The sequence below is a fragment of the Pundamilia nyererei genome, unplaced genomic scaffold (assembly GCF_000239375.1).
Source record: "Pundamilia nyererei isolate P.nyererei 1_Seehausen unplaced genomic scaffold, PunNye1.0 scaffold00060, whole genome shotgun sequence".
In the NCBI taxonomy this organism is placed as follows: Eukaryota; Metazoa; Chordata; class Actinopteri; order Cichliformes; family Cichlidae; genus Pundamilia; species Pundamilia nyererei.
Window position 1 is genome coordinate 1,522,424 of NW_005187461.1, and position 15,385 is coordinate 1,537,808.

At 39.8% G+C, this 15,385-nt stretch overlaps 2 protein-coding genes across 3 annotated transcripts; one reads left to right on the plus strand and one right to left on the minus strand.

Annotated features, from left to right (window-relative positions):
* Nucleotides 1–1,833: 1,833 nt before the first annotated feature.
* On the minus strand, nucleotides 1,834–4,973 carry LOC102198439 (intestine-specific homeobox-like). Its single transcript, XM_005734794.1, has 5 exons — nucleotides 4,575–4,973; nucleotides 4,421–4,477; nucleotides 4,154–4,302; nucleotides 2,477–2,590; nucleotides 1,834–2,204 (listed from the first exon to the last, which is right to left on the minus strand). The coding sequence occupies exons 1-5, from the start codon at nucleotides 4,810–4,812 to the stop codon at nucleotides 2,043–2,045; spliced, it is 720 nt and encodes a 239-aa protein (XP_005734851.1). The 5' UTR covers nucleotides 4,813–4,973; the 3' UTR covers nucleotides 1,834–2,042.
* A 2,651-nt stretch (nucleotides 4,974–7,624) lies between these two features.
* Nucleotides 7,625–15,091, plus strand: slc23a4 (solute carrier family 23 member 4). Of its 2 annotated transcripts, XM_005734795.2 has the most exons (13): nucleotides 7,625–7,675; nucleotides 7,762–7,838; nucleotides 8,433–8,567; nucleotides 8,883–9,040; nucleotides 10,232–10,391; nucleotides 10,840–11,021; nucleotides 11,392–11,512; nucleotides 11,616–11,772; nucleotides 12,025–12,278; nucleotides 12,449–12,613; nucleotides 12,705–12,813; nucleotides 12,893–12,988; nucleotides 13,739–15,091. In XM_005734795.2, the coding sequence occupies exons 2-13, from the start codon at nucleotides 7,791–7,793 to the stop codon at nucleotides 14,005–14,007; spliced, it is 1,854 nt and encodes a 617-aa protein (XP_005734852.1). In that variant the 5' UTR covers nucleotides 7,625–7,675; nucleotides 7,762–7,790; the 3' UTR covers nucleotides 14,008–15,091. The 2 variants fall into 2 exon arrangements, with proteins under 2 accessions (XP_005734852.1, XP_013766771.1); XM_013911317.1 differs by having other exon boundaries at nucleotides 7,643–7,838.
* The last annotated feature ends 294 nt before the right edge of the window (nucleotides 15,092–15,385 follow it).

The following is a 15,385-nucleotide window of genomic DNA, read 5'->3' on the forward strand; positions in this document are numbered from 1 at the left end:
ATGACAGAATAAAATCAGGTCAGTGGTGTCTTCTGTTTGACACACAGCAAAACTGAGAGCATCAATTTTGCTTATTCATGGGTGCAGGGGCGCCATCTGTCGGTTACTCTGGTGTATCGCTTCCCATCTGAGCGTGTGCAAACATGTAAATGTTACTGAGTAAACGGATGCCTTCTGCTTTTTAAATGTTTTAATGATTACATTACGTTTTCTTATGGAAATAAATAATAATAAATTCGTATATGAAAAAATTAAACCAAAAACTGGTGAATTTTGAAATCTTTATCAACCAGGTAGGTGCAATTTATAAGCTTTTATGTCATATAATCAGTTGTGGATTTTTATAATCTAATAAAAAGTTTAATCAAACTACTTGTATACATATAGTAAAGTCTCACTGCAGATATAACAGGAAACACTAATATATATATATAATTTAGTGTTTAATATCACTCTCAGGTTGTGTTTATACCATAAAAGTTATTTGTGTCCATTGCATTTAAAAAATTGTTTTTACTGACATCAATATGCTTTTTATACCAGACAGGGGTCCTGATGCAAGTTAGTGCCTTAGTGAAAGAAGTTTTTCTTACAGTTGCAAAGACTGCGATATATTTAAGGTGAAAGGAAAATGGTGTACAACCCTGTATTGGGTAATCTCTTCCTGTGTTGATTCCTTTATGGCACTCGTGGCCAGTAAAGTCTCCGAACTATATGGAAAAGATCTTACTCTCAAAGTAAGCAGGTACAGCTAATCTATGTGGATTCTTTCTAACTGAGAAAAGAAAAGTTTAATGGAAGAATAGTGACAAAGTATAAAATAATAAATTAAGATCAAATGTGAACAATAAACTAACATTCGATGTAAAACATTGCAACAGCTATTAGGCATAAGATAACCTGTCTGGTATCAGTAACTAAGGTTTCCCAGGAATTATTTCAGCCTTTTAGGAAATGTAAGATGCCAGTTTGGAATTACAATAACAAAATCCAATAAAAGTACGATTGTGAGGTTCTCAAGGTTGTTGTTTTTTCTCTTTCCAACAACTATTTTTGTCCCCTTACTGTAATCCCTCCCATTCAGCCACCAGTGTGGTTTATCTTACAGCAAACACATGCAATAAAGTAAGATAAGGCCAGGGTGAAAAGTTTAGCCATACTCAGAGCCCTGTTAAATGTAATCAGTTATGACCCTGTCAAGTAAATTATTGAATTGATAGCGAAGGCGACGCTGTGTTATCTCTCTTATAATTGGTAATTATTTGGGAACTGGCCTATGTAACACTTCTCAGAAAAACCTGGAATTGTCGCACGCAGCAGGTTTCAAGGTGACTGGTGAGCACAAGTCATTAAAGCAAGGCCACGAACAATACTTAATATAAATATGTAACATTTGCTCGGCAAAGGAACAAGAATGAATCAAAACTTTTCACTCTTTAAGTTCGCCTAGAACACAATTATTTATATAGCTCTATAGCCCCAATATACAGTAATGATTCACCCTGTATTTCTCCTTTGATCCCACATGTTGTCTAAATCTGACCTGCCAATAACCTCAAGTTACAAGCCCAAATTAAGATAAGGAGAGGTTGTCAGAAAGTCAAACAGATGAACAGGTCATGGCAAAGCTGTATCTTATCTGTGACAAGGAAAAATCGTGTCATGAAAAAAAACACAGCCAAATGCTTTGCTGCACAGTAACAGTGCGGTGACACGGCTCTCTCTACCAAGAAGTATATCACGGTACAGGACGCCCCCAAACCTTGATCTGTACAAATACATCAGTACAGACTAATCACGAGGACTTTTATTTCGAAGAAAGACATCAGAACGTTTGAAGCAATCAGCTTTATTGAGATAAAGAAAAAGATCAGTGCCTTTATTTCAGCTTCACACAGCATGACACATTAAAAGCAAAATATACGGCTACAGTATTTCACAGATTCGTGTTTACGTTTGAGCATCATCTCAAACTTTTTTCTTTGCCTCGTGTAATTAAAAACAATGTAAAAAAAAAGTGTTATGCAGAATTGGTGAAGGTGCTATCGTTCTGTTCCCAGCATGTCAACATAGAGAGTCCTGTGACCAGGAGAATGTGCGGCGGTCAGCACAACCGGTGTTGTTGATGAGCTGAAATACAGCCTTGCTTGAAGAGGTTTTGGTAAACAGCAGGGCAGGCAGCACATTGCTTGCAGCTGGGGCTTCTGTGAGAGCAGAGAAAGATGTTTATCTCACAGGAATAACCCAGATATTCTACTTATGAACCTCATCAATGGCTCAGTTACTAAGAAAGTCACGCTGTATTCAAAGACTTTATAATATCATAAACATTTTATTGTTTAAATATGTCTAAGCTGTGTGCTTTATTTCTTAATTGTAAAGAGCTTCGAGCTGCGTTGGGAATATGAGGGAAGCCTCATAACAGAACATGTGAGAATAATAAATACAAATTTTACAAAAATATATGTCAAATTACCTCATAATAAAGCCGGTGAAGATTGGTCGAAAGTAAGCGCTGCCTGCTGATCAGCTCTATGTCTCTGAGTGTTTCAACCTTCCTCCATTTGGCCCTGCGGTTTTGGAACCAAATCTGAACAACACACACAATGACCATTTATTTAGAAAAATGAACTAAACTTCAATAATACTAATACAAGCATGAAGAAATGTTAATGCAGTTAATTTACCTACAATGAACCAGTTCACAATAAAAGGAGTCTCGGGGTATTTTGCATTGTAATAAAAACGCCTGCATCACATCTAAAACTAACAATGATTCAAAACATTTTTATAAAAACCCCTAAACAGTTGCAGTTTGGAGCTAATGATTTTAAATGTGTGCTCCTATCCCGTCTCACCTTATCATTAATCATTTGAGGTTTTGGCTTGTGCAAGAATTCTGTCCAAAGACCATTATTGTCTCTGCACTAATGTGCAAAGACACACAGTTACTAGGATTAGGTTAACTGATGAGTCGCCCACAGGTGTGACTGTGAGTGCCGATGGTCGTGTCCAAATTCATGGGCTGCATCCTCCTGAGGACCCGGGCTTCGCGGTCTACGTGGGCCAGGTCCTCAGAAGGTCGGGTAGGCCAGAAGTAAACCGCTCTGAAATTGGACGGTCTAGCCTTCTGATTAGCGTCACCGCTGTCTCAGCCGTCTGCTTCTTGCTATCTAAAATATAACAGGACACTGGCGTAAATTCTCGACCGTCTCATACTTCTGTTTAATCAGTTTTCTATTTGACGTTTAGTCAGCTGTGTAAAAACCAAGGAGGAACCCACCCGGGGGATTAATAAAGTTTTATTTTATCTAATCTAACAACTTTAATCTCAGCCAAGCCGATTTACTCACGAACAAACAAAACACTGAAAAAAGCCCAACAATAACATTTTTAGGTTGTCTAAGTGACTTATATAATACGTTTAACCCGAGTAGCGAAAGTCCGCGGTGATGTGAAAATGATGTGCCGGGAGTTGTGCCGTTCTCGGCCGCATCAGTAACCCTCGAGCTCCCAGCTAGCTGTCGAGCTGGTGGGTGGCAGACGTCTCCGAAAACGTCGAAGCATTTTTGCAAATATGCGATATCTTGGTAAACCGAGCAGATATTTGATGTTTACACAACTACTTTCTCGCCTGAAAATATGTTAAAAGTTTATTTTGTGACCCAGAAAGATTCGTATGAGTAATTTTAAAACTTAGTAGCGGCCGCCATTGTTGGAAACTGGAGTCCTTCAACTTCGGGGAAAAGAGGGCGCATTTGTCGGCTGTATTCGGGGGAGTCTACGAATTTGAACAGCCTTCGGCGCGTCGCTGTGACGTAATCGGTCTACAAATGCGGCCTCTGGAGGATGCAGCCCATGAATTTGGACCTGGGTGTACATCGCCTTTCACCCTGAAACACCTGGGACAGGCTCCAGCCACCCCGCGACCCTGATAAGGATAAGCTGAAGAGAATGGATGGATGGACTCGTTAGTGCAATCAGTCAGACAGTTGGAGTGTTTGGAGCTTGCTGATTTGATCAAATGGAAATAAAGTAGTGACTGATACCAACGTAGCGCCAATAATAATATTACTCTGTTTATGTGGCCAGTATTAAAAATCTCACTATTTTAAGTTGAAAATAAATCCAAACCAAACAACGTGTATCCCACCTGTATTCGGCTCTCTGTCAGCTGCAGGCGAGAGGCTAACTGGTCTCTGGTGCTAATATCTGGATAATGGGTTTGCTGGAAAACCTTCTCGAGCTCCTGCACCTGGAATGGTGTAAAAGTGACCCTGGTTTGCCTCTTTCTTCTTTGACCTGTGAGCAGACAGTTTGAAACATATGATAGTAAAGAAGTGGTTCAATTTCAAACTGATTCATTCTTGAATCATCCTTTTAATCGATTTTTCTACTCATATATAAATGTATTACGCACTCTTGCAGTCTCCTGCAGCTTTTGGAGCCTCTTCATGTAGTCCCATATTCTGAGTTTCTATTGACAGAGTAAAAATTTCAACATCAAAAGGAGAACACACACGTTCTGACAATATTTGAACCAATATTTTTTACAGTAAGGCTAAAAAACATACCTGTACATGGATGCTGGTTATATACTTGGCTGTTTTCTCTGATGACAGACCAGTTCCGATGTACTTCATTCTCTTTTCTGACACATGAGGGCCTTTTCAGAATTTCTTCAATTGAATGCGGTATTTTATTCCTCGGCTGAGATTCCATTCCTTTATCTATTTGGGATAACTCTTTTTTTGAGTCTCCTCTCTTCCATATTTCCATCATTTTATCGCCTACCGTCAGCTCATCTGTCATTATATGTTCCTCTTATAGTCAGTTCTTGGTCACCAGTATAAAAGATACAAAATATTCCTTGTGCTCTGTCAGGCTCTTTCAGTAAAAACAAAATGAATAGAAATAGAATAGAAATCTCTTGATGTCTGACTTCTTCTGTCTGGGATCTTTGTTACACTCAATGCTTTACAAGGTGAGAACACATGAGTGTCCTCCCACTGCTATGAGCAAGTGTTTGACCTGCGTCACATGATCATAAAGAGGAGGAGCTACTGCATTATGCCACAGCATACTTTTGAAAAAGAAATACTGCATTCAGCATCCAGCATTCAAAGTTTTAATCTTTCATATATAAGCTATTAATTTAAGGTGTGTGCTCAATTAATTCTCCAGATAATGGCATCTGGTTGTTATCACGATGTTATCACGATAGAACTGAGTAGTTCAGTTTGCTCTGAGCCTTTATTTCCTTCAGCAGAATCAGCAGGACACCAGGTTCCTGTTTTGTAGGATAGATTTGTACTCTAAATCTGCAGCTTGATTATCACCTTGATAAAATTTCACCATAAACAAATTTAAAATCATTGCTTCTCTTTCTTATTGCCTGATTTATTGCACAGTAATCTTTATCACCATGGCCTCTGTATGCACTCTGACACTTTAGTTCAACTAAAAAAAAAGCACTGAGCTGCAGAGTGTAGGAGAAAGTGGTCTGTCTCCATCTAGTGGTACCGGCCTCTCAGTGAACCTGCTTGTAATTCTCTGAATATAATAATGAACCCTCATGAACAGCATGAACCCTCTGAGCTTGGGGGCTGAAGGTAAGCAATGCACATGTTTAAATACTTTATATTAACTCATTAACCACTTATGAGTCACAAAATGTGACGCACATGTGCCTCTTGTGATCTCTAGGTAATTCGGTATGCACCATTCCAAGTCAGAGCTAAGTAGGGCTGATAAAGACACGGACACAATACATCATATCAAAGAGAAGCTAATCAATTATAGCAAGCTCACACTTAATCGAAGGTATGGTGAGAAAACTATAAGGAGTAACAACATGCGCTTTCTTACCGGCAAACTCCGGTAAGTTCAAGCCAAACTGCACGGCTCGTAAAACTATGAAGGTCACAGGATGCAATCAGACACAAGATAAGAGCCAAAACATTTAGACCGAGGCCGTAAAAGATTACAGTCAACGTTGTTATGTCTCATTTGCACCTCCCAGCATGTTACAAGAATAAGAGCTTCATTAAATCTTAGTGTCGTTCAGCAGTTTTGTTTGTTTCAGTGCTAAATCATTATGTGTATAACTTCTTTTCCATTGGTATTTCAATCACTGACCAGATATTGCTACTCCACTGACCTTTGGCCTTCTATTGGTCTTCTTGGAAGAGAGCTGTCTTTCTCTCACTCGTGTGTGTGTGTGTGTGTGTGTGTGTGTGTGTTCAATTCAGTCAGAATTCAGTTTTATTTGATAACACCAAATCACAACAAAGAAATAACAATAATAAACAGAACTGGCTCCTGGAGGAGCAGCCGTCTGCTGTGACCGTTCATTTGCTTCCTTTTCTTCATTTCACCTCTTCTTATACGCTTTAATTGTGTAAGTAAGATGCTGCAGAGCCAAGGCTTGTTCAATAGTTTTGGTTTAAGAGTCATTTTTTGCTGGTACCTTTTATGAGTGTTTGTATTTATTAGTTATCCTCTAATATTCACTTCTCTTTTTTGTTTTTGTTTCTTTTTTGCAAATGATATTAAGCCTTTAAAAATAACACTGTTTCTACAATCGGGCCTTTGCTCGCTGACATGTGAGTCACATGCACTCAGAGTAGACCGCATGATGCCCCACTCCTGCTACTCTCCTGGGTTTGTAAGTTTCATGTGACCTCAGTTTTCTTCAGCTATTTTATTTGTTGGATACGTTCCAAGCTTCCAGCTCAACTATTTAAATACTCCACAGCAGTCAGGATAAACCCTTTCTCAGGATTCTAGTTTAAAATTGTATTTTCTAATTTAGTTCTAACACTTCTGCTCTTCCTGACAAGGAAACCTTCTCATTTTGGTGATCACCTGACTTTTCCTTCAGAAAACCTTTGCAGAATTCAAATGTCCGGGCAATGACAGAACGGAGAGTTCCACAGGCATTCGTATCCTTTAAGGATGAATGATATTGGTTGCTTTTCACTGGTGTCTTTGTGCTGCCAGCGTGTGCCTTAGATCCTGATTTTGGAATAAGAAGAGATGTGCACTAATAATCATATGACATGCAGACAGAAATGGATGCAAGCAGTGTGAGGATGAGCTTCTGCTGCTTGTCCAGCACATTAATGAAGTGGTGGTGGGCTGTTATCAAACTCCTAACAATATAATCTGATTTACTATCATTTTACGGGAAGTAGAAATATACAGTAAATTAGGAAATTAAATTAACATCTACAGAACATTTTCTAGTCATCTATCAATACCAGCTTTGTGATTATTTGTCAACATGTGATCACAAACATTTGGTGTTAAATTTAGAAAGAAACTCTGGGAGGGGGAAGTCTTTGTCAAACTAAAGGCTGTATTCTTTAACTGTTAAACATCTCTGACTGCAGAGCTGAGCACAGGTCACCACGTGCAGTAGACTTGCTGCTTCTTCAGCTTTAGAATTATATGACCTATGCTGAGGAATTAAATCTTTTAATACTTTCTTGCCTAAAGAGTTCTTGGTAAGAGATTTTATCTCCTGCCAGCCAAATGCCGGGCGGTCAGCTGCTGATTCTGTTGTAATTCGGTTCACATGAGCTGCAGGTGGGATCCATTTTGATCAACAAAAGCTGCAGTCTCATGTCTGAACTCTGCGCGTTCGTAATACTCTGCCTGCTCCGACCCGTCTGTACGCTCTCTCGCCTCTATCAGATGCTCCTCCTGATCCCTCCCCTCTGATTAATGGTTTTCATTCTGTTTTGTTTCTCGGCTCAGGAGACCACAAACTGGACCTATAGCCTGACATGGCTCCAGAAAAGGAAAGTAATGGACTTGACAACTATACCTTTGCGGTGAGTGTTGCTTTTAATTTCATATTAGGAAATGATTCGAGAGATTGCATAGTCTCTACACAGTTGTAAGCACTGGATTCAGAATCACATCTTGGCATTCATAACTCTCAGGTGTCCATGTGGATTATAAATAATAACCCACATTCTTACCTGCAGTAACTGCAGTAACTAATACGATTAAACAGCCTCATATTAGTTTAAGATCAAACAGCTGCTTGCTGAGTGAAACAGAAGCATGAGTAGATTCTTTAAAGTATCTGTGAAATGAAGGTTTTCCTACCATCACATGATTATAGAAGGAATTCTTGATTCCTAGTGTTGAAAAATGGAACAACTTATCTGACTGCCCTGTTCTTTTCATCTTATTCTAATATTTTGGTTATGAGAAACATGAAATTAAGTTCTTTAATTATAGTTATTTACATACATTTTATAGATAACGTGTAAACACATATCAATACATGCTTCTTTTTTTAAACAAAGGGCAGTCAGCTGTGAATGATGCATACAGTGAACTAAGGATCACAAGTGTTGATAGATCCCTGCAGAATGTTCTAGTTTGACATGTCTGCTTATTCTTCTAATGAACTAAAGCTGGAAGGACGTTTCTGTGATCTGCCCGACAACGAAAAAGAACCAGCCTCCTCTACGGACGAGTGCAGTAACAAACTAGCATACTGTGTAACAGATGTTCCTCCCTGGTACCTGTGCATCATTTTAGGAATCCAGGTATGTCAACAAAGGTTTTTTCTTTGATTTGTTTCCCTTTGGTCATGTTTAACAATGATTAGGAGCCAGCTTTGCTGCATTGTTTCTAAAGTAACAATGTAAACATGACCAGCTTTCGCTTGACATTTCCTTGAGTGTTAGTTGCTTGGTTTTAGTTGTGTAAGCCAGATAGTGAAATTGGACTTTAATTGCACCGAACCTTCACTGTAATCTCTCAGGTGGTGTACAAACATCAACCACGTACCTTTTTTTTTAATGTGTAAATCCTACAACGATTAAATGAATCTCTGTTTTTCCCCAACTTTGCCCTCTCAGCACTGTTTGACTGCATTTGGAGGTATCATTGCCATCCCCCTGATTCTGTCCCAGGGACTGTGTCTGCAGCATGATGGCCTCACACAGAGCCATCTCATCAGTACAATCTTCTTGGTTTCTGGGGTCTGCACTCTGTTGCAAGTAGTCTTTGGCATTAGGTAAGGAAACAAGCAGGAACATTACTTATTGAAAACCAGGCTGTAAGGCTGCGTGGCTGTCTGTATCTGTGGGATGTCTCCTGGGGATATGCACTAGGAATTTTTGCAGTCATGAATTACATTTTGGGATTCTGGAGTGCTTTATATTTCTTTTATTTAATGTAAGATGATTTACATTAATTTATTGTTCATTCAGTGCTTTTTGGTGTTCTGAGAGTATTTGTCCAACGCAGTGGTGCAGCAGGATGGAATTAACTAAGCTTCTTCTTCTTATTAAACAGCCAGAACAGAGAAGCCATTCTGCCTTTCTTCTAAACCTCTTTTGAACTATTATGTCTGCCAAAATGAATGTTCATGAACACCGAGTAGTATTTGAAAGCTTCATGGAGGTGAAATAAGTCCATTTGAGCTTTTATACTGTACAGAGCTTTTATTGTCAAATAAATAGTATTTAGTTGTTTTGCTAATTAATTTCTGCTTAAAATACCAGTATGGAAACTTCCTTGTAAACAGGGACACATGCACAGGAGAGCGAACATGATGTCACTGTTCTGGAGGCCTACAAACTTGTATGTTGTTGCTCTGAACTTCTGTTATGTGGTTGCAGACTCAGCCTGCCTGAATACTGGTGTCACAGATGGATTAACGGAGGAATTTCTATCTTATTATGTTTGGAATCTACTTCCTGCTAAGTCCACATTGTTCTGGCTTAGCACCACTCATGCTTTCTTGTCTTTCCCAAAATGTCTGCAAGTCAGCTGTGAGGGAAAACAAGCCTCGCACTTAGTGGTGCTTTTAGCGTCCCGAGACACAACGAAAACTTTCCGATGTTTCATCAAAAGAAATGTTTGCATGTTTTGTTTTTCACAAGAAAACTTCTTCTGCGACGTGTGTGAATGATGCACTGCTTATGAGAATAGCATAATGAGGGTCATTACGTGGCAGATTATTTTAACTGACTTAACTTTCAGTCTAACAGTTTGCATAACAGGTCACACTCTCTTCACATGGTTTAAATTAACCATTTCCTTGTACACGAGTCAAATAAATAGACTGCAGATGCCGTCAGAGAGGTCTTAAAAAACACATGCATGCACAGAAGACACTGTCTCAGTCAGTCTAAGCGTTTCGATCACCCAAAGATACAGTAACTGATGGTTTGCTCTCTCGTATTGTGTTAATTATTTCCAGGCTGCCGATTCTCCAAGGTGGCACATTCACATTACTGGCTCCTTCCATGGCACTGCTCTCCATGCCAGAGTGGACGTGTCCTGCATGGACACAAAATGCCAGCCTAGTCAACACCTCGTCCACACACTTCATAGAAGTGTGGCAAAGTCGAATGAGAGCAGTAAGTAAACTGTGACAGTCTGAACCTTCAGCACTTTGATCCCATTTTTGGTTACATTTTTCTAAAAACTCGTCTGACTTGTTCTCTCCAACTGCAAACTAGTTGAGCTTGTTAAAAAAAAGTGCTTCCAGGGAGGCACAAAGATTTCAGATTAGCGTCTGTAGTGGTCCTAGTGCCTATGCTGGAAGCCTTCAAGTTCATGCATGATGCCGAGCCACAGACTGGAACCCTCTGGTGGAGGTTGCAGCTCCTGGCTTATAGATTTGTACATGTCCTGTTAAACAGAAACACTTAAGGGTGAGGCAGATAGAATTTTATCCCAAAAGTCTATGGAAGGCAATGGAAATGTTTGCCAGCAAATAACAACAGAAATGTTTTTTAGTACAAAAAGGTTAATGAGGTTACGAATTCCAAATTCTGACTGTCAACATTTTTGTGTTTTCTTAAGCTTCAGGGATCCATTATTGTGGGATCAGTCTTCCAAGTGCTGGTTGGTTTTTCAGGCCTCATTGGCCTCTTCATGCGCTTCATTGGGCCTCTCACCATCGCTCCTACTATTTCTCTCATTGGACTGTCCCTCTTTGACTCAGCGGGTAGCAGTGCTGGGAACCACTGGGGCATCTCTGCAATGTGGGTAAAACTTCTAAATAAAGTCCCTAAAAAAGGCCCCATTTCTCTACATAACATAAAAATGAAAAAACGAATATTTAAAGACTGCCAGAGAGATTTGTCTAGAAAATATTTCATGCCACCTTAAAGCAGGTTTCTCAATAAAATGCGTGTTAGGTTGTGTTAAGCGTGCTCCCAGTCCTGCCTGGGCAAGACTTTAGAAAAGAATACGCCTTCAACCCAGTAAAGCTTTAATCTTAAGGCTGCAGAGAAAAGCCTATTAAAACTTTCTTGCCCAACATCCAGTACAGCTGATCTACTTTCCTTTTTCTTCATTACATCTCAGCAATATTTACACGATGTTTTTCCCCTTTATGTCTGTGTCACACAGGACCACGGCACTCATCATCCTGTTCTCGCAGTACCTCCGTCACATACCAGTGCCCTTTCCAGCATATAACAAGGATAAAAGGCTGCACACCTCTCCAGTCTACGTCTTTCAGATTCTTCCTGTATGTTGAAGACATTGAGTCTTTTCTTTTTTTCTATTAATTTTTTTATATTAAAGCCAAACAAAACAGATAACAAGGTGTTTTTGTTTTAATGCATCACAAGGTTTTGCTTGGAATCACGTTATCTTGGACCATTTGTTACATTTTGACTGTCTACAATGTACTTCCTGCTGAACCAGACAAGTATGGTTACCTTGCACGCACCGATCTAAAGGGAGATGTCATGAGTCAGGCTCCCTGGCTGGTTTTCCCGTACCCAGGTAAGATAGAAAAGCTCCGTTAAAACAACTTTTCTTTGTTTCTGACTTTTAACTAAACTCAGACTGAATGGGATCATTGTTTCCACCCACATTTCTTTGTAATGACGAGGAATATCATCCAGTACCACAGTGTGGCTCAGTGATGTGTTGGAAGAAACTCACAGAGTCATCAAAGTTATCTTATTTTCAGAATAATATTTTGCAGATTATGCATTTGTGACATTTTCAACTTGCTTGCGTTTCCAAAATTAGGACAATGGGGGAGACCTACTGTCAGCCTGGCAGGGGTGATTGGCATCTTGGCTGGTGTAATTTCCTCTATGATAGAGTCTGTTGGGGACTACCACGCCTGTGCTAGGTTATCTGGGGCTCCTCCACCCCCAAAACATGCCATCAACAGGGGTATCGGTATTGAGGGGATAGGCTGCCTGTTGGCAGGTGCCTGGGGTACTGGAAATGGTACCACCTCATACAGCGAAAATGTCGGAGCCCTTGGTATCACAAAGGTGAGATGACCTGCTGTTTTATGAAGTTTTTGCTACTGTTTGGATTTTTTGGCGTTTTGTGCAGTTTTTTGCATTGTTAGTTCTTTTCCTCCCTTAAATTTGCCATTTTAAGCACAAATTTCAGTGCACTCAGATCTCAGGAAAACTGAGAGAATTTCTATTTTTTGCAGGTGGGCAGTCGGATGGTGATTGTGGCCAGTGGAGTGTTGATGGTTGTCATGGGTATATTTGGTAAAGTGGGCGCTATATTCACCACTATCCCGTCACCTGTCATAGGAGGAATGTTCATGGTTATGTTTGGTGTCATCTCTGCAGCCGGAGTTTCAAATCTGCAGGTTTGTACTGAAGCTCAAACGTGTCGGCACATTTTCTTCTTTTGATTTGAGTCGGTTTTAACTAAACTTTGTTTCTGGGTCACATTTTCAGTACGCAGACATGAACTCGTCTCGAAACATCTTCATTTTCGGCTTCTCCATGTTCACTGGTCTGGTTATTCCAAATTGGATATTGAAGAATTCCAAAGCTATTTCTACAGGTGGACAGAAACTCTTTACTAATCTTTTTTTCAAAAAAACCTGATCATTTAAACACAGGTCTGTTTACATTGTGTCCAGGTGTGGTAGAACTTGATCAGGTCCTACAGGTACTTCTGACAACCAGCATGTTTGTCGGTGGCTTCTTTGGTTTCATACTGGACAACACCGTTCCAGGTATTGCTCTTTGTTACTTTTCTGCATGTATTTAATTCACCATGTTTAAAACACTGAAGCACAGAGCTGAGGTTATGATAAACATGGCAATTTAATGAAACTGTATTGTGGACATATTCATTTAGTTTAGTGATTATTCAATTAATTAAGAAAGGGTCAGAATGAAAAGTAATGTGAAAAAGAAAGTTTACACAAGACTCTATGACTCTACAGTGAGGACTATGAGAACTCCTAGGTGAAATAATCATTTCCTTTCTCACCCTCATCATTGTGGAGGAATTTTGACCCACTCTCCTTTACGGCATTGCTTGAGATTATTGATGTTTGCAGGTATTTGTTTATGCACAGCCCTCTTATGGTCTGACTGTAAGGGAGCACTGAATTTCAATCTGCTCAAGCTCTAAAGTTTGATGGGTCTTTACAACACCTTGATTTTTTTTTTTTACCTATTCTGGTTTAGATTTGGTGGCGTGCTTGGGATCATTATCATTGTCATTGTAGCGAGGGTCTACTTTCTCTTTCACAGGACTTTAAAAATGAAAACAGCAAAATAAGTAACATTTTTTAACCTTTCATTAGTGTCTTTCACTTCAGCTAAATTTAAAAGAACAATGTTTTAGAAATATTCTATTAGAGAATCATAATCCCGGGACACAGTGTTGTCAACATTTATGATAAACAAACCAAATCAGGAAATAGAGATAATCCAGAGTCAGTTTTTTTTTTAAAAACATTGAACATGTCCAACAGGATCGAAGCATGAACGAGGTATCCTTGCCTGGAACAAGGCTCATGAGGATGACTCCAGCAACACACTGGAGAGCGGAAAAGTCTACAGCCTTCCCTTTGGCATCAACTCTCATCTGTGTTCTTCCTCCTGGTTCCGGTACATCCCCTTTTGTCCTCCTACCATGCCCAACTCCTCAGATGGATGCGGGGCAGTTGCTAATTCCGTGGAACCTAAACAGCCATTGGGACAACAAGAGCCTGCACAAGTTATTACTGGAGCTGGCCTGTGAGCGGTGCACTCACTCCAGCGTGCCATTTTGGGGATTTTTCCAAAACCAGTTCCATCACAAGTTTGGACCTTGTAAAGGGCACTCTAATATAACAACACGGTGCAAAGTATTTAAAGGACCTTTTAAGGTGACGTTTGCAAATGATATCCTGCACTGGGAGGTACATGATCAGCCACAAAGTTACAACCACTTAGTGGGTAAGTGATCGTTTCATTACAGTGCAATGTTCTGCTGGGAAGCCTTCGTTCCTGGCATTCATGGGGAAGCGACTTTCGCTCGTTTCAACCAACTAAACATTGTTGTAGACGAGTAACACTTTCCTTTAAGGAGGAGACTGTTTTACCACAGCGTGAGAAGTGGTTTTAATGTTGTGGCTCATCTTTGACTGGGAAGGTAGTATAGATAGACTTTTTGTAAACTGGTGATATGATAATTGTTGATGATGTATATCTTAAAAAACCTGAGCAGTCATCTGAATCCAGACCTGCAGTTCTCATTGGTTCAAAACTTGATGTTTTATTCTTTCATGTTAGTCTCGAAATGCCGTCACATCTGGGTGCTAGTGAACAAACACTGAAATGACAGGAACATGATTAAATCCACAATGTTTAATGCTACATTCAAGATATGAATTTGTTTAATATACAGTACCTCATGTTTGGATGAACATTTGCTGTAACAGTTAATATTTTACAATGATTGTGTTTATTTTCTTTCTGTGCACTTTACGAATTCATGCTGACGTTTACTGACAGGACATTTCCATCAGGATCTGTCAGCCATCCAGCTGCAAGCTCCAACACTTCAGCTTTTCATCTGTGTGCATATTAAACAGTGAGTCATTGTGTCACAGCACCACTGCTTACTCAGTTTCTCAGTGTCAGATCCTTCTTGATGGATTTGTATAGGCTTACAAAGGACTCTGCCCACACGTCTCTTTGGTATTCAGTAGCGGAGCTGACCATCTGATGGGCAGTGTACACCAAAGTCAAGACAGTGCGCTCAAAATCGTGCTGATGCAGGTAGCCAGTATGATTTGAAAGACCGGATATGAGCCTCAATATGTCTGTTAGCTTTTTCGGAATGATCTCTTCACAGATGAAATCCAGGTTTCTTGTCTTTTGAAGGGAAGCTAGTTCAGCATCTGTGACCGAAAACACTCCACTGGATTCAAACTGTATGCCAGACATCAGTATCTGTATTTAGTGACAAGAAAAGAAGTAACTGTTAATAGTTACATTGTCAGTGTTTGCTTTTTACTCATAAAAACTCAAAGGTTTGTTCTTTTACCTCAAACAGCAGGTGAGCATCACTGATGGAGCTGATGAAAGTGGGGTTCACCGCAGCTGTCACTCCTCTTTTTATACTACTTGCAGCT

Coding starts and splice junctions, on each gene's coding strand:
- LOC102198439 (XM_005734794.1), bottom strand. CDS start 4,812: ATGACAGATGAGCTGACGGTAGGCGATAAAATGATGGAAATATGGAAG. Junction 4,478..4,574: donor TAACCAGCATCCATGTACAG/GTATGTTTTTTA, acceptor CTCTGTCAATAG/AAACTCAGAATATGGGACTA. Junction 4,303..4,420: donor AGCTGCAGGAGACTGCAAGA/GTGCGTAATACA, acceptor GTCTGCTCACAG/GTCAAAGAAGAAAGAGGCAA.
- slc23a4 (XM_005734795.2), top strand. CDS start 7,791: ATGGCTCCAGAAAAGGAAAGTAATGGACTTGACAACTATACCTTTGCG. Junction 10,392..10,839: donor GGCAAAGTCGAATGAGAGCA/GTAAGTAAACTG, acceptor TGTTTTCTTAAG/CTTCAGGGATCCATTATTGT. Junction 12,279..12,448: donor GAGCCCTTGGTATCACAAAG/GTGAGATGACCT, acceptor TATTTTTTGCAG/GTGGGCAGTCGGATGGTGAT.